At 41.1% G+C, this 22,000-nt stretch overlaps 2 protein-coding genes across 2 annotated transcripts in view; one reads left to right on the top strand and one right to left on the bottom strand.

Annotated features, from left to right (window-relative positions):
• The window catches only part of CENPP (centromere protein P), a 273,851-nt gene that overhangs the window by 84,431 nt on the left and 167,420 nt on the right, over window positions 1-22,000 (top strand). The gene's annotated exons all lie outside the window — the stretch shown is intronic.
• Window positions 9,323-17,816, bottom strand: OMD (osteomodulin). The gene is made up of 3 exons (XM_006161458.3): window positions 17,653-17,816; window positions 11,061-12,015; window positions 9,323-10,276 (listed from the first exon to the last, which is right to left on the bottom strand). The coding sequence occupies exons 2-3, from the start codon at window positions 11,998-12,000 to the stop codon at window positions 9,963-9,965; spliced, it is 1,254 nt and encodes a 417-aa protein (XP_006161520.1). The 5' UTR covers window positions 12,001-12,015; window positions 17,653-17,816; the 3' UTR covers window positions 9,323-9,962.

Consider the following 22,000-nt stretch of genomic DNA (forward strand, 5'->3'; position numbering starts at 1 on the left):
GCAGGAAAGGCAGGAAACAACTAGGGTGCACAGTGGGGCTTGCTACTCAGGAGCTGGTTCTGTGGTGACCTGGGAGAGGCCACCTCCTGATGAGATGGGGAGCACTGCACTGACTGCCTTCTGGGGAGACGGTAGGAGAGGAGGGGACAGGGAGTGGGTCGTTCAGGGCGAGAGGAGTCACACGCAGGGTGGGGAGTGGAGGCAGACCATGTAGAAACTGCATGATTAGCTGCCTACCCTGGAGCTTGGAGAGAGAGCAGTGACAGCTAAACCATATGAAGAGGTCGAACCAGACAAGGGAATAGATGAATGATCAAACAGGATGTTTTGTGCCCTGCTAAGGTGTTTAGGCTTCATTCTGCAGTCCCTCAGAGAACACAGAGATCATTGAGGCCGTGAGTGATGCGATTCTGTTTTTTGTTTGTTTGTTTGTTTTGGGGAGAGGTTTTTACTATAGGGGCGTGCGCTCGCCAGACAGAGAGAGACAGAGAGACAGAAAGCAAGAAATCACCCCAAAGGGGGGATGGCCATGCCGCATTCCCTTCTCCTCCACTCTACTCTCGGGATCTTGAGCACGCACGCACACATGCCCAACATGAGTTTAAGCCACCAGGTCCGGGACTCGAACCATGGTCGATTGCATGGGAGTCCAACGACATAGCCATTACGCTAACTGCTGGTCCCTATCTCACATTTTCTTCAGGTCAGGAGTCCAACGCGACTTTGCTTGATTGGCTGTTTGAGATTGCATCCGAACTCTGCATTTGAAGTGTGGCAGACTCACTTCAGAGACTGAGTTGGAAGGGTCCTCTTTCTCTCCCCAGTGACTGTTCTAGCATTCAGTTCCTGCAGAATGGGGGACTAGGCATCACTTTCTTGCCAGCTATTAGCTGGAGACCTCCCTGAGTTCCTTGTAATGTGACTCTTCCCTAGGGTAACTCAGCATGGCCGCTTGCTTCTTCACAGCCAGAGGGAGGTAGTCTTCTAGCAAGGTGGCTGTCACAGTCCTGTGCAGCAGTTAGGTATACACAGTCCTGCAGATGCCGTCAGCTTTGCTGTATCCCTTTGGTTAGAAGCAAATCTCAGGTCACAGCCACATTGGTGAGGGGACGGTTACTCAAGACACGAGTCTGGAAATATCAAGAATTGTACTAGAAAATAAGCAAACCTCTGTTCTTGCCTAGAGTTAGCTGAATTGTCAAGTTTGAGGGCACAGTCCCCAAGTTCACCCTTACTTTCGACCCCTGTAAGTTCAGGAAATTCTCAAAACGACCTCCATGTCTGACCATTCTCTAGGACTCCCAGAACTCACGGAAGGCCGTTATATTCCTGCTTATGGTTTATGGGAGAGGATACATATGAAAGTCAGAGGAAGGGGACCAGCTGTTGGCCTAATGGCTATGTCGCTGGAGTCACATGTAGTCGGCCGCAATTCAGGTCCCGTACCCGGTGGCTTAAACTCACTTCGGGTGCATGTGTATGCATGCCCAAGATCCCGAGAGGAGAATGGAGGAGAAGGGATTGTGGCATGGCCATCCCCCCGGAGGGTGATTTCTTGCTTTCTGTCCCTCTGTTCTCTCTGCCTTTCTGGCGAGTGCACGCACCCTATAGCAAAAACCTCTCATAAAAAAAAAAAAAATCAGAGGAAGATTCTATACGAAGGACAAGATGCATGGTGTGGAGGCATTCAAAACGTGAAGCTTTCACTGTTGTCAGATGGCTGCCCTCTGGCTTTGATGCAGGACAGCTTACAGGAAACATTGCCAACCAGGAAAGCTCATCCAGGCCTCAGTGCTCAGAGTATTTGTTGGAGCGACATTACATAAACATGACTGATTGGCCATAACCTCCAAGTCAATACTGCATAATCAAAGCCTCCATTCTGAATCGCATGGCTGATCTCTGTTGCAAGGCTATCCTAACCGAGAGTCCGGGCTGGCTGGTTCCACACTAATCCAAGAAATTCCTTGCATGAAAGCCATAGCTCACCTCTCAGCAGCTGAGGCAAACCTCTCCTTGGATAAAGCCAAAATCTTACTACAAAGTTTCCATTATAAAATATTTGCCGCTGACGTTGTTTTCTATTCTGGAAAGAAATGTGTCTTAGCATAAGTTCTTCAGCTTTCACTGTACAGAAAAAGACATGAAATCTCTCATACTCAGAACAGGCATTCTATCCAAAAGTGAGAGTTTTCTCTGGATTCCTTCTAGGTGACCCTATTGTTTTACCCTCTGATCTTCTCTTATATCTATTCACAGGTGTCCCATTGTTGGTTTATCTTCCTTATTGCTTCTCAGCAATAAACAACTAACAAGTGTGAACAGAACTGAGTTTTGGAAACAAGAGTTTTCTGGGAAAGTATTGTCTTGGAGGTGGTTTAGTTCTACTGAGAGAGACCCTGTAACTGTGAAGTGGATTGGCTTCCCACACACGCTTCCAGCCAGAGGAGTCTTCTCCCTGTCCTCATCTCTGTCCTCTGAGTTCATGGGCAGTAACTGGTGCAGGACTTGAGCACTGAGTTCTAGTGTGGGCTCTGTCGTTACTGTCCCTGATCTTGCTGGACTACAGGCAGGTACCTCCGTGTTTCTCAGCCTCCACACCGCTGACGTTCTGGACCCCTGGTCTCGCTATGAGGACTGTCCCATGTACCAGGCCCTCCGCCCTCTGCCCACTAGATGCCAGGAACAGCACCTCCCTCCCCCGAGTTGTGACAACCGAAAATGTGTCTCTGAGCATAGCCAGATCGTTAGGGATCAAGACTGCACATATTGAGAACTGCTGCTGAGGTAATGGACGCTTGCAGACCCATTTGAATCCAGAGTTCTAGGATTTTATGGACAGTGTATGGTCGGAAGCTCTGTCTCGAATCTTATGCTCACACCTGAAGCCTGGTCGTTTGTTCAGGTGAGGGAGGTGAGAGCCAAGTTCTTCTGAGACCTTCAGTCTTGAGAAGAAGGGGAATGATGACTCAATATAAGGGAAAGTTCATGGTAAAAATATGTCTTATTTATGAATTGAGTTTTTCCTACTAGTCTGTAAATGAAGGAAAAATCTGTAACATTGTGATGTTTATAATGAGGCATAATTATAACCAGGCATAGATATATTTATTTGGAAGTTGAAATATATAAGAAACTTTGGATTTTTGATCATTTAATTTTGTTTCCAGCTGCTTCCAAGATTTAGGAAAAAAAATGGATTTGGAATCAGGAAACCAGGGTTTTAGTTCTAGCCATCCCTGGGGACATATGAATTCTTTACAACAGAAAAGCATATAGAAGAGACAGGGTTTATTTCTTCTTCTTTCTTTTTCCCTTCAGGGAGCTGCTTGAGTGTGTTATATGATATGCAGACACATCTGGTTTTTAGTTTAGCAGTCCCACAGTTGAGAAATAAAATGAAAATGTGTAGTGTTTCAAGTAATGCATAAGCACAGGCTAAATATTCTCAACCAGTGTTATTGTGAGCAAATTTATGAGTATCTTTTACTTTTATTTCATTTCAAAAAGCTAAATATATGGCCAGCCTGTAGCCTGGTGATGAACGAGCCAAACCTAACATGACCCACCACAGTTCAAGTCCCAGTGCTAATGGTTTGAGAAACACACAGGCCTGTGTGCATGCATGTCTGGAATCCCAGCAGGATGGAGGAATGGAAGAGAGGGGTTGCAGTATGATCACAATCCCCCTCTCAGCTCTCTCTCGGTAACTGCATGTGCTTTCTGACCACTCAGGAAAGCTAAATATACATTTGTTATGTATTCATTGACTACACTTCTATTTATGGTATGATTTCAATCTGTTAGTGATTACAACAGTTCAGCCTGTTCACTAATACTAATACCAAATACTTTTCAGTGTAATGAGAAAAATGATAGATTTTCATGTTTTTCTTTCCTGTTGTAAATATCAGGTCAGCTGGTTTATTCTGCAGTTCTGGTAGGCAACTATACAATTTTGATGTACAAGTTGAAGAAAATACTTTATTATTCAGGTTCTTCCCAGGAAGATATAAGGTTTTTGCTTGGCTCTTTACTTTTATTTATTTTATTTTTTAAGAGAGATTTTTGCTATAGGGTGCGTGCACTCGCCAGACAGAGAGACAGGAGGTGAGAAATCACCTCCCCGGGGGATGGCTATGCCACAATGCCTTCTCCTGCGTTGTCCTCTCAGGATTTTGGGCACGCATGTACATGCACCCCATGTGAGTTTTAATCCACTGGGTCTGGGACTTGAACTGTGGTCAACCACGTGAGAGTCCAACAATATAACCATTATGCCATGTGCTGATCCCACTTATTTTGTTCTTAATTAAATACTTGAGGTGGGTTTGAATTTGACAGAATGTTTCCATGTAACAAAAAAAGATTATTAAACTGCCCTGAGTTAACTGGGCCCTGAGTTAGAGACCGTTTTGTGACAGGTTTACTTATATACACCTTTGCAGGGAGGAAGCAGAGTAGAATTGAACCATTTTTTTTCTACCAGACAGGAAGAAAGACCACCCTCTGAGCAGAGGGCGTCTTATTGGGAGTTGGATGTGGAGTTACCCTGCCATCCTTGATAGGATGGATCATCTGGAAATGTTATAGTTGTTTATTGTGAGATATATGGCTTAAGCGTGTAATAAAACCTTTGATAAACTCTTGTCCACTAACTTCTTTATGTAACAGGTTGTTGCCTTAGGGGTGCGTGTGCTTGCCAGAGAGAGAGAGACCAAGACAGTAAAAGGGAAAGTGAGAAATTCCCCACAGGGGGAATCGCCAAGCTGCAATCTCTTTTTCTCCATTCTCTTGGGCACTCACTCACATGTGCCTGGCTTGACTTTCAAGCCACCAGGTCTAGGATTCAAACTGTAGTCAGCCATGTGGGAGTACAGCGATGTAACTGCTACACCATCTATTGGCCCCGTCAACTAATCTTTTACATGAATGAAATGTCGGAAGGAACCTAGAGAGATGCTGATCCCATTCCGCAGGCCCTGTGGTACCAGGAAAGCCACTTAGGGGTGTGCATGCAGCCGATTCTGGCAGTACCCAGGTCGGAGGGCAGCCAAGTTTGCTGATTACCTGCAGATGGCAGGTACTTGAACTACTTTGTGATATGTATTATTTCTCTTCATCCTTATCACAAATCATGTGAGCACCACTTTCCTTTAAAAATGAGGAAACGGGAACCAGCAGTTAGCGTAATGTCTATGTCACTGGACTCCCACGTACTTGACTGCGGTTCGCGTCCCAGACCAGTGGCTTAAAACTCACGCCGGGCACATGTGCGTGCGTGCCCAAGATCCCAAGAGGAGAATGGAGGAGAAGGGATTGTGGCGTGACCATCCCCCCTGGGGGGTGATTTCTCGCTTACTGTCTCTATGTCTCTCTCTGTCTGGCGAGCACATGAGCCCTATAGTGAAAATCTCTCCAAAAAAAAAAAAGTAAAAATGAGGAAAGGATGGGACCAGCAGTTACATCACTGGACTCCCATATAGTCGACCAGGTTCAAGTCCTGGACCCAGTGACTTAAAACTCATGCCAAGTACATGTGCATGTATGTCCATGATCCCAAGAGGAGAATGGAGGAGAAGGGATTGTGGCATGGCCATCCCCCCTGAGGGTGATTTCTTGCTTTCTGTCTCTTTCAGTCTCTCCAGCAAGTGCATGCACCCTATAACAAAACTTTCTCAAAAAAAAAAAAAAAGAGGAAAGGAAGAGCCAGTCAGTTGACGTGGAGGTTAAAGTGGCAGGATCTCACATAGCCAATTGTACAGTTCAATTCCTAGACCTGGCGGCCTGAAAAATATACTCGGCACATCTGTGTGTGTGCCCAAAATCCCAAGAAGAGAATGGAGGAGAAGGGATTGTTGTGTGGTTATCCTGCGTGGAGGGTGCTTTCTGACTTTCCCTCCCTCTATCTCTCTTTTTCTACCTCTCTGTCTCCAACAAGCTCATGCACCCTACAGTAAGTTTTAAATGGATGAATGAGTCAATGGGAAAAAATGAGGAAAGGGAGATTTTGAGAAACTAAATAACTTACTCAAAGTCACATGTAGGCTTTATCCTACATATACTTGATATCAAATTCCTGGTTTTGAATTCTTAAATTTTGAAATTTTATTTTTCACTAAGGCTGCTTTTGATAATTAAAATATATTTTCTTTTATCAATTTAGGAGATAAAAATAAGAGCTTCAGAATTCCAAAAATTGCAGTGTTTTTATTTTTTAAACTATGCAAGCGGTGAAACAAGTAATTGCATGTCCTTTTATTAATCTTAGCCATAAGCTTATTTTTCTACTTTTGACAGGCATTTCCCAGCTCACATACAGATACCACTTCTTCCTGGGAGCCTTCAGCCACCTTTTTGGGTACGGTCAGGAGCTATGGATGTCCCCATGGTCTTTCGTAGTTGCTTTAGCATTTTACTTCTTTCCTCCTGTGTTAGAATGAACTGTTTGATCTTATTTTTCTTTATAAATTTTTTTTTTAAATAACTGCTTTATTGAGATACTTCACATCCACTATAATTTGCTCTCTTAAAGTGTACAATTCAGTATTTTTCAGTTTTCAGATGAATATAACCATCATTACAATCCATTTTAGAACATTTTCCTCATCCCAAAGAGAACCCATTAGCGGTCTTTCTCCACTTTTCCCTATCTACCCTAAACCCTATTCTGGAAATAATGTTTTGTCTCTGTAAGACTGTATTGCCTCTCCCTATTTTGGACATTTTATATAAATGGAATTGTTTATGTGTTCACTGAGTTTAATGTTTTCATAGTTCATCCACTTTGTAGCCTGTGTCAATACCTCACTGACTTTGTTGTTGTTGTTGTTATAGGGCTTGTGCACTCAGCAGAGAGAGAGAGACAGAGAGAGGGAAAGTGGGAAATCACTTCCCAGAAGGATGGCCATTCTGCAGTCCCTTCTCCTTCATTCTTCTCTCAGGATTTTGGGCACTCCAGGTTAGGACTTGAACTGTGCGGTTGGCTATGTGGGATCAAGTGTCTTAACCTCCACACAACCTGCTGGTCCACCTTTTTTTCTTTTCTTTTTTTTTAATTGCTGGAGGGCATATGCACTCTCCCCTCCAGGAAGGTACAGAAAAGAAACAGGGAGATAGAGAAAGCTCCCTCCAATGGGGCATGGCCTTGCTGCAATACCTTCTCCTCCATTTCTCTATCCTGTTGGGATTTGGGGTATGCATGAACATGCACCCAGCCAGCATATTTTTCAAGCACCTGGGTCAGGATTCGAACCATAGTGGGCCACATGGGATCTGGTTCCATAACCACTAGGCTACAGGGCTGACCTAATGCATCATTATTTTCATGACGGGATAATATTTTATTGTGTGAGTGGACCACATTTTGTTTAATATTCATTCACTGATGGACATTGGGTGGTTTTTACATTTGACTCTTAGACATAATGCTACTATGGAAATTAGTGCACAGATTTCAGTGAACATGTGTTTTTTTCTCTTGGGTATATATGCCTAGGAGTGGAATTGTTGGGCCATGGGTTGCTAGGACTTTGTTCTACACAGGGTCTTGCTGTCATGATCTCGTCTTAGATCATAGCTGGGACTACAGGCGCAAACCACCATGCTTGTCTCTTTTATCAGCAAGGTCTTGCTAGGCCCAGGCCAGTCTCAAGCTCATGATCTTCTGTTTCATCTTCCTTCAGTCACTGGGATTACAGGTGTGCACTGCTGTACCTGGCCTTCAGGGTGCACCAGAACCCTATCCAGGCCTCCTCTGTGGTCCCAGCCAACAGAGCACAACCTCTTAGCAGGGCACAACTGTGGTTGGGCCAATTTTGACATTTTGTAGAATGACTAGACTACTTTCCAAAAGCAGCTGCAACAGTTTACACCCCATCAGGGTGTGTGAGGCCTCCTAATTTCCCCAACTCCTTTTCAACACTTGTTACTGTGCTTTTTATTCCAATTCTTCTAGTTAGAAGTAGGTTAGAAATAGTCTTACCTTTCTTATCTTCTACAACACCCACAGTATTTTCCACACATTAGCTCATAATAAATGTTTGAATTTATAATTCTTGTTTTTAAAACTTGCAAGGAAATGGGTGGTGGGCCTTAATTTTTTTTTTTTTAAACCTCTGTTGAAAGTGTGCTCTGGGACCAGCAGGTGGCTTGGTGGATAGAATGCTGGACTCCCACATGGCTGACCACAGTACAAGTTCCGGACCTGCCAGCTCGCTCGCTCGCTCTCTCTCTCTCTCTCTCTTTCATGAGTGTACATGCCCTGTAGCAAATTTTAAAATAATAATAATAATGAATAAAATTAATTCTTAAAAAAAAAGGATACTCAAAATACTTCTGTCCGTCTCTCTGGATGTTACTCTTACCTTTCCTCTCAATCTTCCAGCATCATCATTGCACTTGCGTAGTGTGTCTCCCGAGCTTTTGCTGCTGAGCCCTGTACACCAGCTGGCGCAAGGACTGTCGAGTAAATGAACGAGTGCCCTTTTGCCATGTTCATTTAGAGTTGGCAAGCTTGTCCCTGGGGACAGGTGGTGGTTGTTCCGGTACTAAAAATGACTTATTTAAATATTTAAAGAGCATTAGATGCTTCATTTTAAACTGGCATTTCCAGAAAAATACTCACAAACTTGAAAACTACCTATAATAGGTAGTTTTACTTGACTGGTTGTTGCACATTGTTCACATTATCATCTTTCATTTTTGGATTCCCTGTGTGAGTAGCACAATGTTAGCCTGGTTATCGAGAGTTCATCACAGCAGTTAGGTAATTTTCTTATAAAGCATACTCAAAATACTTCAGTGTGGGACCAGTCAGAGGTGTGATGGTTAAGGGGGCTGATGCTAACACGGCCAACTGCACAGGTGGATTCCCAGACCCAGACTGAATGTCTTAAAAAATATGCCATGTGCATGTGCATACATGTCTGCACGGTGCCCATCACCCTGGGGTATGACTTCTCACTTTCTCCCCTTTTTCTCTCCCTCTCCCTGCTCCCCCAGCAGGCACATATATCCTATAGCGAACTAAAAACAAACAAACAAAAACTTAAATATGATAAAGAATAAGTGGCTTTTAAGGTTTTAAAGAAGATACTATAATCTGTGGTTGAATTTTAAAGAAATTCAACTTTAGCACTGTGTAAATAAACATTGATAAGCATATATGTTTCTGATGTTTCATGCTAGGAAAAGCAGAAGTGTTTAATGATATTGATAGAACTTTATTTTGCCAACATCAACTTAACCTTATGAATAAAGCAATTATTTATCAGTAAATTTTTTTATGGAACTAACAAGAGACATTTCTCTAGTTGCACTTTCTAGAAAAACATTTATCCCAGTTAAAATGGAATGCAAATGTTGAGTTTGTAATGTCGTTGCATTGGTGTTCTGAGAGAAAAACAAAATTAGTTAGTTTCATGAATACTGTATGCCTTGAATGCTTATGTGAAAATCAAAAATATTCTATGCTCTAGTAAATCAAAAGGGATGATGTCTCAGTGATGGGATTACACCACACCAGTGTGTTTTCTAGACATTAGGTGAAAGAACATCATCTGTTTCTTAATTCAATGGCTGCTTGTTACATTAATATGCCCTCCTGGCATTCCAGCACTCCCTCCTAGTGATGGAAAGGACATGGCTTCAAGTGTCTTCATTGCTGACGCTGCTTCTTTCATCATTCTTAGACAGCCTACTCACTTTGTTGCTCAACATGATGATATTTCTATGTTTGAAAAGAGTTTAAGAAACAAAGCTTAGTTTTTGTTTTTCTAAAGATTTGTGTCGTTGAGAATGGGTTCGAATCCTATTTAGCGATGCAGTCTCCAGTGACTTCAGCTCTGCTCTTATACCAGCATGTAATTCTAGGTTACTTGGACTGATACAAGTTTCGTTTATATTGAGTATTAAGGTTTTAAGAAGTCACAAGTGTATACCTATTTAGTTATGTGCCATTCTTAAATTTCATAATAGTGAGGGTCGAAGTGCTCTTCTGTTTCTCCGTGTTCTTGGCTCTCAAGAGTACCATCAGGGTCATGGTCGGTGCTGTCATCATCCTCTTGGAATCTCCCAAAGACTTGGGTCTTCATTTGTATTGTTTGACCATTAGTGCTTCTTTGTTCACCGTAATAAATACTGTGTATATGAGGGAAGCAGAAGAAGATATATGGATTGATTGGCTCTTTTAGCTTATTTTGGTCCACACGAAGGTATGTTAGATGGTGCTGATGGAGGGGGTCAGTAGAAGGACACATCACTGTAACATTGACATCTGAAAAACACAAATGAGAAATCAATCCTACTTTATTATATCCAAAGATCTGTGTTGAATTGTGTTATATGGGACATAGTTTTATAGTAATTAAAATTGTTAGAAGTGAAATTAAGTTTAATTATTTTTATATTGATCAGACTACAAATGAAGAAAATGTAAGTATAAATGGGTTTTATATTACCAACATAAATAAGGCTTCATTGGCTTTTCTGATTATTTAAGTAATAACTTCTCAGTAGATCAACCTTGAAAAAGAAAAAAAGTAAAAACCCACTACTCAGGGTACTCATATCTATATGCGTACTCCATAGTGCTGTTTCTCTGGAGCCAAGGTGTTAGAATTTAATAGAAAGGACTATAAACCTGATAGCACACTTTTCTCTGGGGCTAATTTTGCCATTTCCTTAGCCAACTTTTTTTTTTTTTTTTGGAGAGGTTTTTGCTATAGGGCGCGTGCGCTCGCCAGACAGACAGAGAGAAACAGAAAGTGAGAAATCACCCCCAGGGGGGATGGTCACGCCGCAATTCCTTCTCCGTTCTCCTCTCGGGATCCTGGGCGCACACGTGCCCGACGTGAGTTTTAAGCCACTGGGTCCTGGAAGCGAGCCGCGGTTGACTATGTGGGAGTCCAGCGACATAGCCATTACACTAACTGCTGATTCCCTCCTTAGCCAACTTTAAAACAACCATTTTCAGCAATGTATATAGATTATTAAAATTTGTTCTTTAGAGGGTTTAAAATACCATTCTTTCTCTCCTTAAAAAATTGAATTTTACATACTTTCTATTTCATTATTCTCTAGGTATAGGTGTTCCAAATTTCTTGGAATATAGAATGCTTGCTTCAGTTTGTTGTGGCCAATGTTGAGCTCCACAAGGTTGGAAAGATTAAAAATATTAGAGGGTATGTCTTGTAGTTTGTTGTGTGACATTCTCAGAGCATGAAGTTTGGGAAGGGCATTGAAGTAACTTTTTGGTATAGAAGAAATTGAATTATTTTCTAACGACAGATACATAAGTGAAGAAGGCAGACCGGGAGGCATCGATTCTAATCTGTTATGACATAGGTTGAGCTGCATTAAGTTTTCCATTTTGGCAAGGAGATTTTCTTTAAACATAGAATCGTGAAGACGATTATAGCAGAGATCAAGCATGGTCAAGTTTATGAGCCCATCCATGGCATTGGTGTGCAGGCTGGAAATGTTATTGTAACCAAGTAGAAGTCTTTCCAAGGATTGAGGAAGAGGAAATGGAAATTCTTCTAAATTGTTATGCTCTAGGTGAAGTTGTAGTAGATTTGAAAGTTTAGCAAACACACCATAATCAATCTTTTGAGATTTAATTTTGTTGTGGCTGAGATTGATTTCTTTAAGATAGGTTGCATTGATAAACGAGTTTGCAGTCACAGCCTCAATTTCATTGAACTGAAGGTAAAGTTGCTGAATATGCACTGGAATATGGGGGATGGACTTGAGCTTGCGGTTGTCACAGTACATCGAGGACGGAAAGTTAACTGGACAGAAACACTCACTAGCACAGCCCAGAGGGTGCTGATAAGAAGGAACTCCATAGTCTACATTCTCATGAAGTTGGAATTCCGTTTGGTAATTGTCGTCTGTCTCTTGGTCATAATCTTCGTCCCATTGATAAGCTTCATATTGGCAATATACTTTTACTTCCAAAAAGAAGAAAAGGACGCATACTAGACTTAGAAAGCCCATGATCTTTTTTCTGTCCTATTGCAAGGAGAAACAGAAATACATTATGGGAAATTTCAGAATAATTCTCATATAAGCAATTCTCAAACTAAAAGCAAACAAAAACTTCAATATGATAAAGAATAAGCTGCATTTGAAGTCTTATACCTATGTCTGTATATGCAAGAATATCCAGAATGAGTGGGCAGTGCTTAAACCAAAACAAATGTCTCAGTACCACTGAGGTAGTATTTTTTAAAAAGTCACAGATTGCCTTGACCCAGAGTCAAAAGTCTGATTTCTGTACCATCTTCTAAGTAACCATCTTCTAAGAGGTTCTCAGTCTGTTTTGCCTGGTGGAGTATAGATTTGCCATTGTTCCACAATATGACTCAAATGAAGTCTGGTCCTCCAGCAGTCTACATGCTGGGTCTTCCTACCACTGGCTTCATCCCTCAGTGATGAGCTCTCCTCGAGTCTAGAGAAAGCAGTATATAGAGAGAGCTTGTGCCTAGGGGCGTCTGTCTTAGTGTTAAACCAAAATCTTCCCTACAACTTCTCCTTGCTGCTATCCTTTTCTACCCTTTGGAAGAATATGAAAAATTCCCTTTCATGTGATAACTCAAGATGTTTGGAAATAACTATAATGTTTTCTTTTACTGTTTTCTGTCCAACCCTAATTACTACCTTCAAATTTTCCTCTTGAAACAGTTTCCAGAATCCAATTATTTTCTCCAAGTCTGCTTGAGTAACTATTTCAAATCCCAAATACACAAAGTATTTACAGTCTTACAAAGTTTTAGATTCTAATAGGTTAATTTTTATATTTTTCTTCCTAGCTTTCTTTTTTCACCAATATCTTTGTATTAAGTCTTAGATCTGTATAAAGGTATTAGAAATACACTGTCCGTATTTCCCGGGAGTTTAAAGCTGAGTGGAGGGTCAGAGCCCTTCAGTGCGATGCGGAAGGTGGATTATAAGGCAGAAGGCTTCACAGACAGTTGACACTTGGTGTTCTGAAAGTTGAAGTAAGGAAGGGTGGGTGATTTTCTGGATGAGGAGCCTGACTTGAACGTTATCTCCTCTCGTCCCCTGTCTTTAGTAAAACGAGATTTGCAGCGACAGTAGCATTACCCCTGGGTTGTGTGCCTCACCTGCTTATCTCGTACTTTGCCTAGTGTCTCAGGTTTTGCCTTCTTACTCACCTGATAGTTCTTAGGATCCTGTGAGGTATGCATGTAAAAGGACTTTACAAATTGAAAACTGCTATCCAGATGGAATGAATATATAATTTAGGGAAACGTTTTTTAAATATTGATACCTCTTTCATTCCAAGACCTTTTTTCTCCTACTCTTCTCATCCAGGGTTTCATGAGAGAATGAATGACCTAATGAACTGCTATACATCATGAAATAATGTACGTCCCTTTACTGAGAATGGTACTAGCCATTCTTCATCATTGGTATAATTGAGGAAATAGTTATTTAAATAGTTTTCTCTTGCAGAACCCCACTGGAGAAAGATTGAGAAAGATCTCAACTTCTCATTTCTTTCCTTGTCAGAAATTATAAATGATAGGCTATAAATATTGTGTGTATTTGAGACTTGAAGTAGTTGTGTTGTTGTTCAGTCAGAAACTTTAGTTTTGCTATAAGGCACGTGCAGTTCAGAGAGAGAGAGAGAGAACATTCCCCTAGTGGGATAGCCACTCTGTAATCCCTTCTCCATTCTGTGCTTGGGATTCTGGGTACGCATGCACATGGTGGGTCCAAGACTCAAACTGTTAAATCAGCCATATGGGATCCAGTACCTTAACTTCATGCCATTGGCTGGCCCAGAGTCAGAAACCTTTGCTCTCCTCCATCAGTGATAACTGTCCTCCCTTCTTCCTCGTGGCTTACTCCCATGCACCCACATCATGGCCCCTGCCATTACCAGTACTGCAGCCCTTCCTGCTTCCGGTGTTGAGCATCTCACACTCTGACCACTCTCTCCACGAAGAAACTCCAATGATGATAGTTCTTGAAGTACAGTAAGACTGAAGCTATGTAGATAGATCCTGTTGTGTTCTCACTGACCCTCATCCATACCTCCTAATATCATCAGTTCCAACTTGGTCCCAGTAGTTCATGACTGTTGTCACTTGTCTGCATGTGCCCTAAACTTCCTGACCCCTTCCATCTGACAACTCTAGTTCTCCACCTGCTCTCAGTCTGACTCAGGTGGTGGAGTGTGGCTGGAAAAGGACAAGTCCGTGCCAATGGGTCTCATTCTCATACATGACCCCTGATCTCCCTACTGCACAGCTGTGTCTCCCCAGTCTGTCTCCTCCTCTCTCTCCTATGCTGTTCTTTTGTGCCTTTCTCTCACAAGCCTCCAAAGCCTCATTCCATTTTGTTCTTGGATGATGACCTCTGTTTGTTTTTAAAATCATAGGTGGGATCATATAACCATTTATTTCAATACACTTTCTTATATTTATCTCTGCCTACAAGAAAATGCCAAAATAGAATGGTTTGATCTTTAAACCATATGTGATTTTGAAGCTCATTAAGTTTTTTGTTGTTGTTAAAAAATTTAGTCTCTGCAAGTCTAAATATGTCCCCGCCGCCGCCCTTTCTTTCTCCATTAGGTTTATAGAAGATGCATTCAGCCTAGACTTTGAAGGAATACTAGGATTCTTATAGAGGAGGTTGGGAAGAAACCCAGATAGAAGGGATGAGCTGAAACATAAAAGCAGCAAAAACTGGTGTGTGGGGTAACAGTGGCTGTTTGTTGAAGGAACAAAATCAGACCATTAAAGCCAGAATCTGAATAGTCCAAGTTCTAACCTAAGTATTTTACACTCTGGGAATAGATGCCTAATGAATTAACATGTTCAAATGGTAGTTTTCATACTGCAGTGTTGAGAGAGGAAGGTTTGGCTTAGGAGGAAGTGAGATGAAGTTGTTGGCTCATCTCAAGAGGCTGTGGTCAGAGTCAGCCAGCTCCTCCTTCTTGGCTGGAAGCTCCCTACATGGGTATGCTCAGGGTGTTTATTTCCCTCCCATCATTGCTATATGAGGTGCTTTGTGTGAATGTGCTTGGTAAAGCACGACACAAATAATATTAGTTGGATTGGGTTACTTCACTTGTCTTGAATTATTTCTAGGGCTAAGGCACTAGGCTAAGTTGGTAGGCAAGTACATGACATGATGGGCCCCTCCGTAACGATCGATGGTTTACTGAAAGAGACAGCAAAGTCAACCATAATCTATGGTGGAAGGTATGGCGGAGGCAGGCAGTGTCTGCTTGACTGAGACAGGGATGTCTTGTAGATATGACTTGACCTAGACTTTGGGAGATTACAGGAATGGGTAGAGAACACCCTGTCCATTTGATTTGCTGATATTTTAGGTATTCTATAGTGGTTCATCAGGTTCATTACAGTGTAGCATATTAGCTTCAGAAAGTACCCATCATACTTCATTTCGGCCTCACTATAGCCAAGCCTAATTCTGTTCTATAATGCTGTGTTCCCAAAGGATGCAGTAGAAGCTGAGTGACAGGCGTGTGTCTGTGCAGGGCCAGGCATACAAGGGCCTGGGTCTGAAGGTTGCATGGCCCAACCTTGGAAACACCATTGGTCATGGAAATGCAGTCTGAATTTTATCCTCTGCTACGAACATTGGCCGTCATCAGTTAGCAGCATTACAGTGCAGAATTAAGAGTTTTGGTCAACAATGATGAGAAATTATTGGAAAAAAGAGACCTGGTTGATACTGTTGTTACTGCACTGAATTGCATTTCATTGACTTAGAATCAAGACTTCATGCTTGGACCTCTCTGCAATAAAGAGATTCTTGAAGTTGTTTGCTTTTGGTCTCTGTGGGCACCTGAGAAGAAAGGTTTTTTTCCCTTTTACACCTGAACCTGAAGCATTCTCATCCTCCTCCGCCTGGTGTCTGTTCCCACCCACATGCCCACTCCTTTCAGCTCCTCTTCTTTCCCCATGATCATTTTCCCTGTTACAGGGATCTACTATTTTATACATATTTTTCATTCTTAGTCATTTTTTAAGCATTTGGTAAACTTAGTGTTCTGTTATCTTTTCCCCCCAAGTTTGCTATAGGTAGTGTGGGCTTGCCAGATAGAAAGTCAAAGAGAGAGAGAGGGAAAGTGAGAAATTGCCCATAATGGGGAACAGCCATTATGGGAAGGACTGCAACCCCTTCTCCTTTATTATCCTCTCAGGATTTGGGGCACACTCACACACGCGCCTGTCCAGTGTGTCTATATGCTGCCGAGTCCAGGACTCAAACTACAGTCAGCCATGTGGGGTCCAGCTACCTTAGCCACCACGTCACTGGCTGGCCCTGTTACTGCTTTTCATGATCTACACTCCCTGTTCCCTACAGGACAGCTCACATCCAAGTAGTTTAACTCACTGTTAATCATCTCGCTTCCTGACTCTTAATTTTCAAAAACATGGAATACAGTGGTCAGAGATTTGTTAATGTGTGCTTCAGTTAATAAGTTATGGTTTCTATCCCATTAACAGTGCTTATCTCTACTAATGTCGATTGTTTCTGGTCATTGATTCCTCTGTGGTGGTATCTGTAAATGAACACAGTCACAGAGAACTTGGCGATTGGCTCTTCTTTTGAATATTTCTCCAGCACAATATACTCTATTCCCCACTTTCCTATTACATTGTCTAGTAGAAAAATGGCAAATGTGAAAAACAAAAGCGAAGTAAAATATGTATTACCAGTTTTTAAAAATTATTAGAGCGCATTCTTCACAGTACAGCAGTAAAGTTAAATGCAATAACATCTCTCTTCTGTAGTGCTTTTACTCATGCATTCAAGACAGTTCTAACTGAAATTATTAATAAAAATGAGATCTAAGTTACTGTGCCCTGGAAAGTTTAAAGTAAAAGCTTCATAGCATTTTATTATCTTAAAGACATAATTATTTCAATGATATACCATGGAAAACAATATATAAGAAATAAAATATTAATACATGGTTCTGGATTTTCACAAAACAATTTTAAATTTAACTATTTTCTTGCTATTAAAATATTAATTTCTCAATTATTTTTAGCCATAATACACTTAAATCTTAATAAACTAAAACTCAGATAACTAGATTTTTCAGTAGACTAGGTGAAGCATTCATATTCTCCCTTCAAGAAAGATAAATGAAAGCAAAACCAGTATACATCAAGTGTTTGTCACTAGCGAAGTTCTGAGAAAATCTTGCGTGGAAAATGTACAGATGTCCGTCTTCCTACAGCCAGAATCACTAGCACTATGTACATAGATGGCTCCAAGGCATCAGCTGGCTTTTTGTCATTTAAAATCAAGGGAGAGACAGAGACCAGAGAAAGAGATTAATTCCTTTAACTTGAGAATCTTTCCTCTCATCCAAGTTAAAAAAAAAAAAAAAAAAGAAAACTGTAAGCAAAGACTGTTTATTGAGCAAATTTTAAGTTAGAAAACTAACTCATTGTACTTCCTTTTTCCAGACGTTTGTTTAATCAAAATTTTAATGTAATTTATATCAGATTTTGCTTTCAAAATATGCTATTGATTGCTACAATCTATTCTATATTAAATAAACCAGTATAGTTTTTTATTTTAATAGTAGTAATAGGTCTTAAGAAATTGAAAATTATTTTATCATCATACCTGTTGAATTTGCTTTAGTTTTCAGGGGTTGATGAATTTGCAAATCCTTTAAATGAATCAGAAATTCCTAAATTCTTTAACCGAGTCTCTTAAAAATCCACTGTAAGTCTGAGTCCAGACAGGGCTTTCCCTTGAATTACTGTAGCAATTTAAGCAAATATAATCTGCTTGGAAAACACTTGGGTTGAATTAAAATTATGCATTTCTTTTCATTATACAAAACTTTGTGGCCTCCAATTAAGATGCTTGGGGTCTTGGTCAGATTTATGTGGTTTACTTCTTTCTTTTTCCCCTTAATTTTGGTTTGAGGTGTAGCAAGAATTTCCTCTAATATGAAAGGCAAATAGAACTAAAGGAAACAGCATGTACTGATTACTGTTTTTATTTTCATATTCATGCCAAGGAATTCTTCAGACTAAGGTCTACTCTGACACAGAGCCCAGTGTCTAAACAATTTAAGGTGGAACTCAGAATTATGAATTCCATGGTTGTCTGACACCTATGTTCACATAAGTGCTTAACTTTCTTAAAACAAGGAATCGGGATTACAGACATACAGCAGTGTTTCAAGTCTAGTTTATTTTTAAATGCAACCAATTTTCATTGGTTACACAGATTAAATATATAATTTTTCTCTGCAAAGATGTGTGTAGTCTCTTCTATCAGCTGTTCCTTTTCTTACCTTGCTCCGAGATGTACCTGCTAGAATACCTTATAATAACCTTTGAAATAAAAATTAATCTCTTGGTTATGGAAGCCAGTACCTTGAACTTGAAGGTATATCTTCAGTTTACCTGTTTTTAGTAGTATACAAAATAACTTTTTAGTATTGGGTAAGATGGAATGAAAAGCTTCTGTTGCCCAATACCGTTGCTTTCATTTTGCAGATTTAGAAAATGTCCTCATTTCACTTAGCTGTCTCCTCTGAGTAATAACAGTGAACTGCTTAAATGCACGTTTTTATACTAATGTTTTCATAGTTTAAACATAATTAACAAGTCTCTTGGCAGTGGGCTTTGAGTTCATTTGGAGGGGATCTTTCAAGCTTGCACAAACTAATAAGGTAAACTGAATCCTGGAATTCATTTTTGTTTCTTCAACATAATGTTTTCTATTAAATTTTTCAAAGAACTCAAAAGATTTGTTTTGTTATCATTCAGATTTAAGAAAACTACAGTGTTTCAAGTGGTGATTTGGCACAATTGTGAGAATCTAGTCTCTTATTTGAGACATTGGTATGTAAACGTGGCAGACGGCTTTGAGCCAGGATTCCATCTGCTGCTGATCTTGCCCATGTGTTTCCTATTAGCGTCTTTGTTCTTCAACCTCAGGCTTCCACACTAAGAAAGTGCAAGTCTGTATACTTTTTCCAAAAATGGTTTTACATGCCTTCACAGTTCTTTTAGAAGATGCATTTTAAATCAACAGCTAAATTTTACACAATTCCTCATAACTGTGTGATTTGGATATATAGTAACAATTATTATGTTGTTCCATGTTCCTAACAAATTGTGAAAATTATGTATCAACAGATCACTAAACACACAGAATCAAAAATATCTAGAACATTTAGACCAGGTTGGCTGTGTCCTGGAGGTTTTCGTTGGCAGGAGTAGAATTAGGAGAGGGCCGGGGCTGGGGGGTCAGAGATAGACCTTAAAGGGAGAGGGAAAGCTGTTGGTGATAGTTTGTAACTGTTGTTTCAGTTAGGCAGTTATAGTGTAGCAATTGGAGAGAGGTCACTTACATTAGTGACAAATCTAAATTACGAACTATGATTATAATTTGACTGAAGTAGATACAGTATCTCAAAATCATGGGACATGCTGACTAGCGAAGGCTCTCCTGACATCTTCATTAGTGTCATATGTGTAACAATTTTTCATTCATTTGTTCAACTCATTTATTGAGCACTATATACAAAGCAGTTTCAGGTGGTGAGGACTCAGTGAAAGTTCCCATCACCATCGCGGTGGTGCAGTGTGGAGGAGGAGAGCAGAGTGAAGTAGGGGTAAACATGACTGCGGCACAAGTGCAGGAGGACAGTCATACAGTGCTGCACAGGTGACAGGAATGGAACAGAGCAGTGACTGGGTGGCTATGGTGGGAGCAGGTGTCACACTGCCAGAACAGGGACTGTAGACATGCTAGGGCTGTGGTCACAGTGACCCCTGTGAAAAGGGGGAGTTGGAGACATCAGCATGACCCATGTTTAGCTGAGTACAGACACAGAGGGTGAAATAGATGCTTCTGTATAATGCACACACCCACCGTTAGCACACGATGCACACCTTGTTCTCCCAGCCGAGAAGCCTAGAAGTGAGAGGACACTCCCACGCCAGCAAGCACAGCCAGCGCCCAGATCTCAGTTTCTAACCCCATTCTTCAGTAAAATGAACCGGGGCTGCTAGTTTCTTTGGAGAAACGACTGATTCCAGGAGGCCTGGGAAAGGAAAGTGGTCAGGCCTAGGATGTCTTAGCAGAGAAGGTCACTGGGAAGTCTGTCAATTTCTATGAAGCAAAAATGGCTTTAAAAATAGTCTGTTAATTAAACTAAGTGAGGGTCACATACTAGTTCAAATAGTTACACCTGAATATTATGAGAGAGCAAGGAGCCACACTGTACTGGAAGGGCGGAATACCAGCATGGCTGGGGCTGAGCAATCCAGGAGGGGTGGAGGAGGCACTCACACAGGGGCAGCGCCCAGTGCTAGCACCGAGCCAGGTGTGTCTTTGGAAGTACCCGCCTCCCAGCATTCTAATAGATCCTATTTTTCAGGCAAATGTATAAATATTATCAGAATAAATATCACTCAGATGAATGAATGAATGCACAGTACCTCACAACACACATCCTCTTTGCCATTTCCTAAATATTTTTCTAATTTCCTACCTGCTAGAAGAAAGATATCCCCAGAGAATTGCCCCTGTACAACCCAGGGTTAAAGCTCTTGCTGTCTACCGCCTGACCTTACCCGTCAGCGAATCAGTGACTCGTATGCCCTGCACATAGAACACACTCTCGTTAGGATAAAAACATTGAGGAAAAAGACCATGATTGGCAAAAGTCTACAGAAGAGAGAGAAGGGAAAGAAGAAATGAGTAATTCTTGTCCTTAACTCAGCATCCCCATCTCCTGAATATAGCGTTGCCGTTTTCTTATAGATTCTTCCACAGGTACTTTATGCATAGAGAATACATATATAATTATATGGTGCATATTTTATATAATATATATTTATAATCTAAAATAATTTTGCGTGAAACTTGAGATGTTTCTAGTCTTTTCCTAATGTAAATAATGAAATTTATTACTTTCTAGTTTTGAGTTTATTTACTTCCTCCATGAGTGAGAGAGACAGAGACAAAGACAGATGTAACTTTGTCCATAAAAGTCTTACTTCCATCCAGGAAATCCTCCTCAGTGTTGTAGATTGAGTTTTCATCTTTGATAAATTAGAAGTCAAGGGATATAGGAAAATTAAAGCTACACTTTTTTTTTTAAGCCTACACTGTGTGCATCCTTTGCATGTGTTTGGTCAGTCCATGGTAGACGCGGTTCTGGGATCAGACTCTTAGGGCAGTGTCTGTAATCATCTTATAGGAGTCAATTTTTCAGGGGACCAGCAGTTAGCGTAATGGCTATGTCGCTGGACTCCCACATAGTTGACTGCAGTTCGCCTCCCGGACCCGGTGGCTTAAACTCCCGCCAGGCACGTGTGCATGCGTGCCCAAGATCCCGAGAGGAGAATGGAGGAGAAGGGATTGCGGTGTGGCCATCCCCCCTGGGGGGTGATTTCTCGCTTTCTATCTCTCTGTCTCTGTCTGTCTGGCGAGCGCACGTGCCCTATAGCAAAAACCTCTCCCCAAAAAAAGTCTAATTTTATGACCTCATTCTCTATCTTCTTCCATTTATCAGCCTTCAAGGTTCAAAATGGTAAAAATACTATATGATCATTTTTATTCAATGTTTTATGTTATACGTTTTTAAGTTTTGCCAGAGAATATATGTGTTCACCAGAGGGAGAAATGGGAGGGGGAAGGCTAGAAAGCCTTCCATTGAGAATGGTCAGGCCTCAGGCCCCTTCTCCCCCATTTCTCCCTGCTTTTGAGATCTTGGCTGCACATGCACTTGACATGGTTTTTGAGCTACCATGACCATGGTTCAAACTACACAGCCAGTCATATGGGATTGAGTGGTCCTAACCACTATGCCACTGGCTAACCTAAAATGTTTAATTTCTGTTGTTGTTCTATTATTAGTTTTTAATTTGCCAGAGGGGCAAGTGTGCTCACCAGGTAGGGACAGGGAGAAAGTGAGAAAACACCTCCGGGGTTGGCGGGGGGG

Source organism: Tupaia chinensis, unplaced genomic scaffold (genome assembly GCF_000334495.1).
Source record: "Tupaia chinensis unplaced genomic scaffold, TupChi_1.0 Scaffold138619_1, whole genome shotgun sequence".
Lineage (NCBI taxonomy): Eukaryota > Metazoa > Chordata > Mammalia > Scandentia > Tupaiidae > Tupaia > Tupaia belangeri.

Bases quoted from the DNA above. Each gene is read 5' to 3' on its own strand.
- OMD (XM_006161458.3), bottom strand. From the start codon at position 12,000: ATGGGCTTTCTAAGTCTAGTATGCGTCCTTTTCTTCTTTTTGGAAGTA. The intron at 10,277-11,060 runs GTATGTAAAATT...TGTGTTTTTCAG, and splicing joins AGAGAATAATGAAATAGAAA to ATGTCAATGTTACAGTGATG.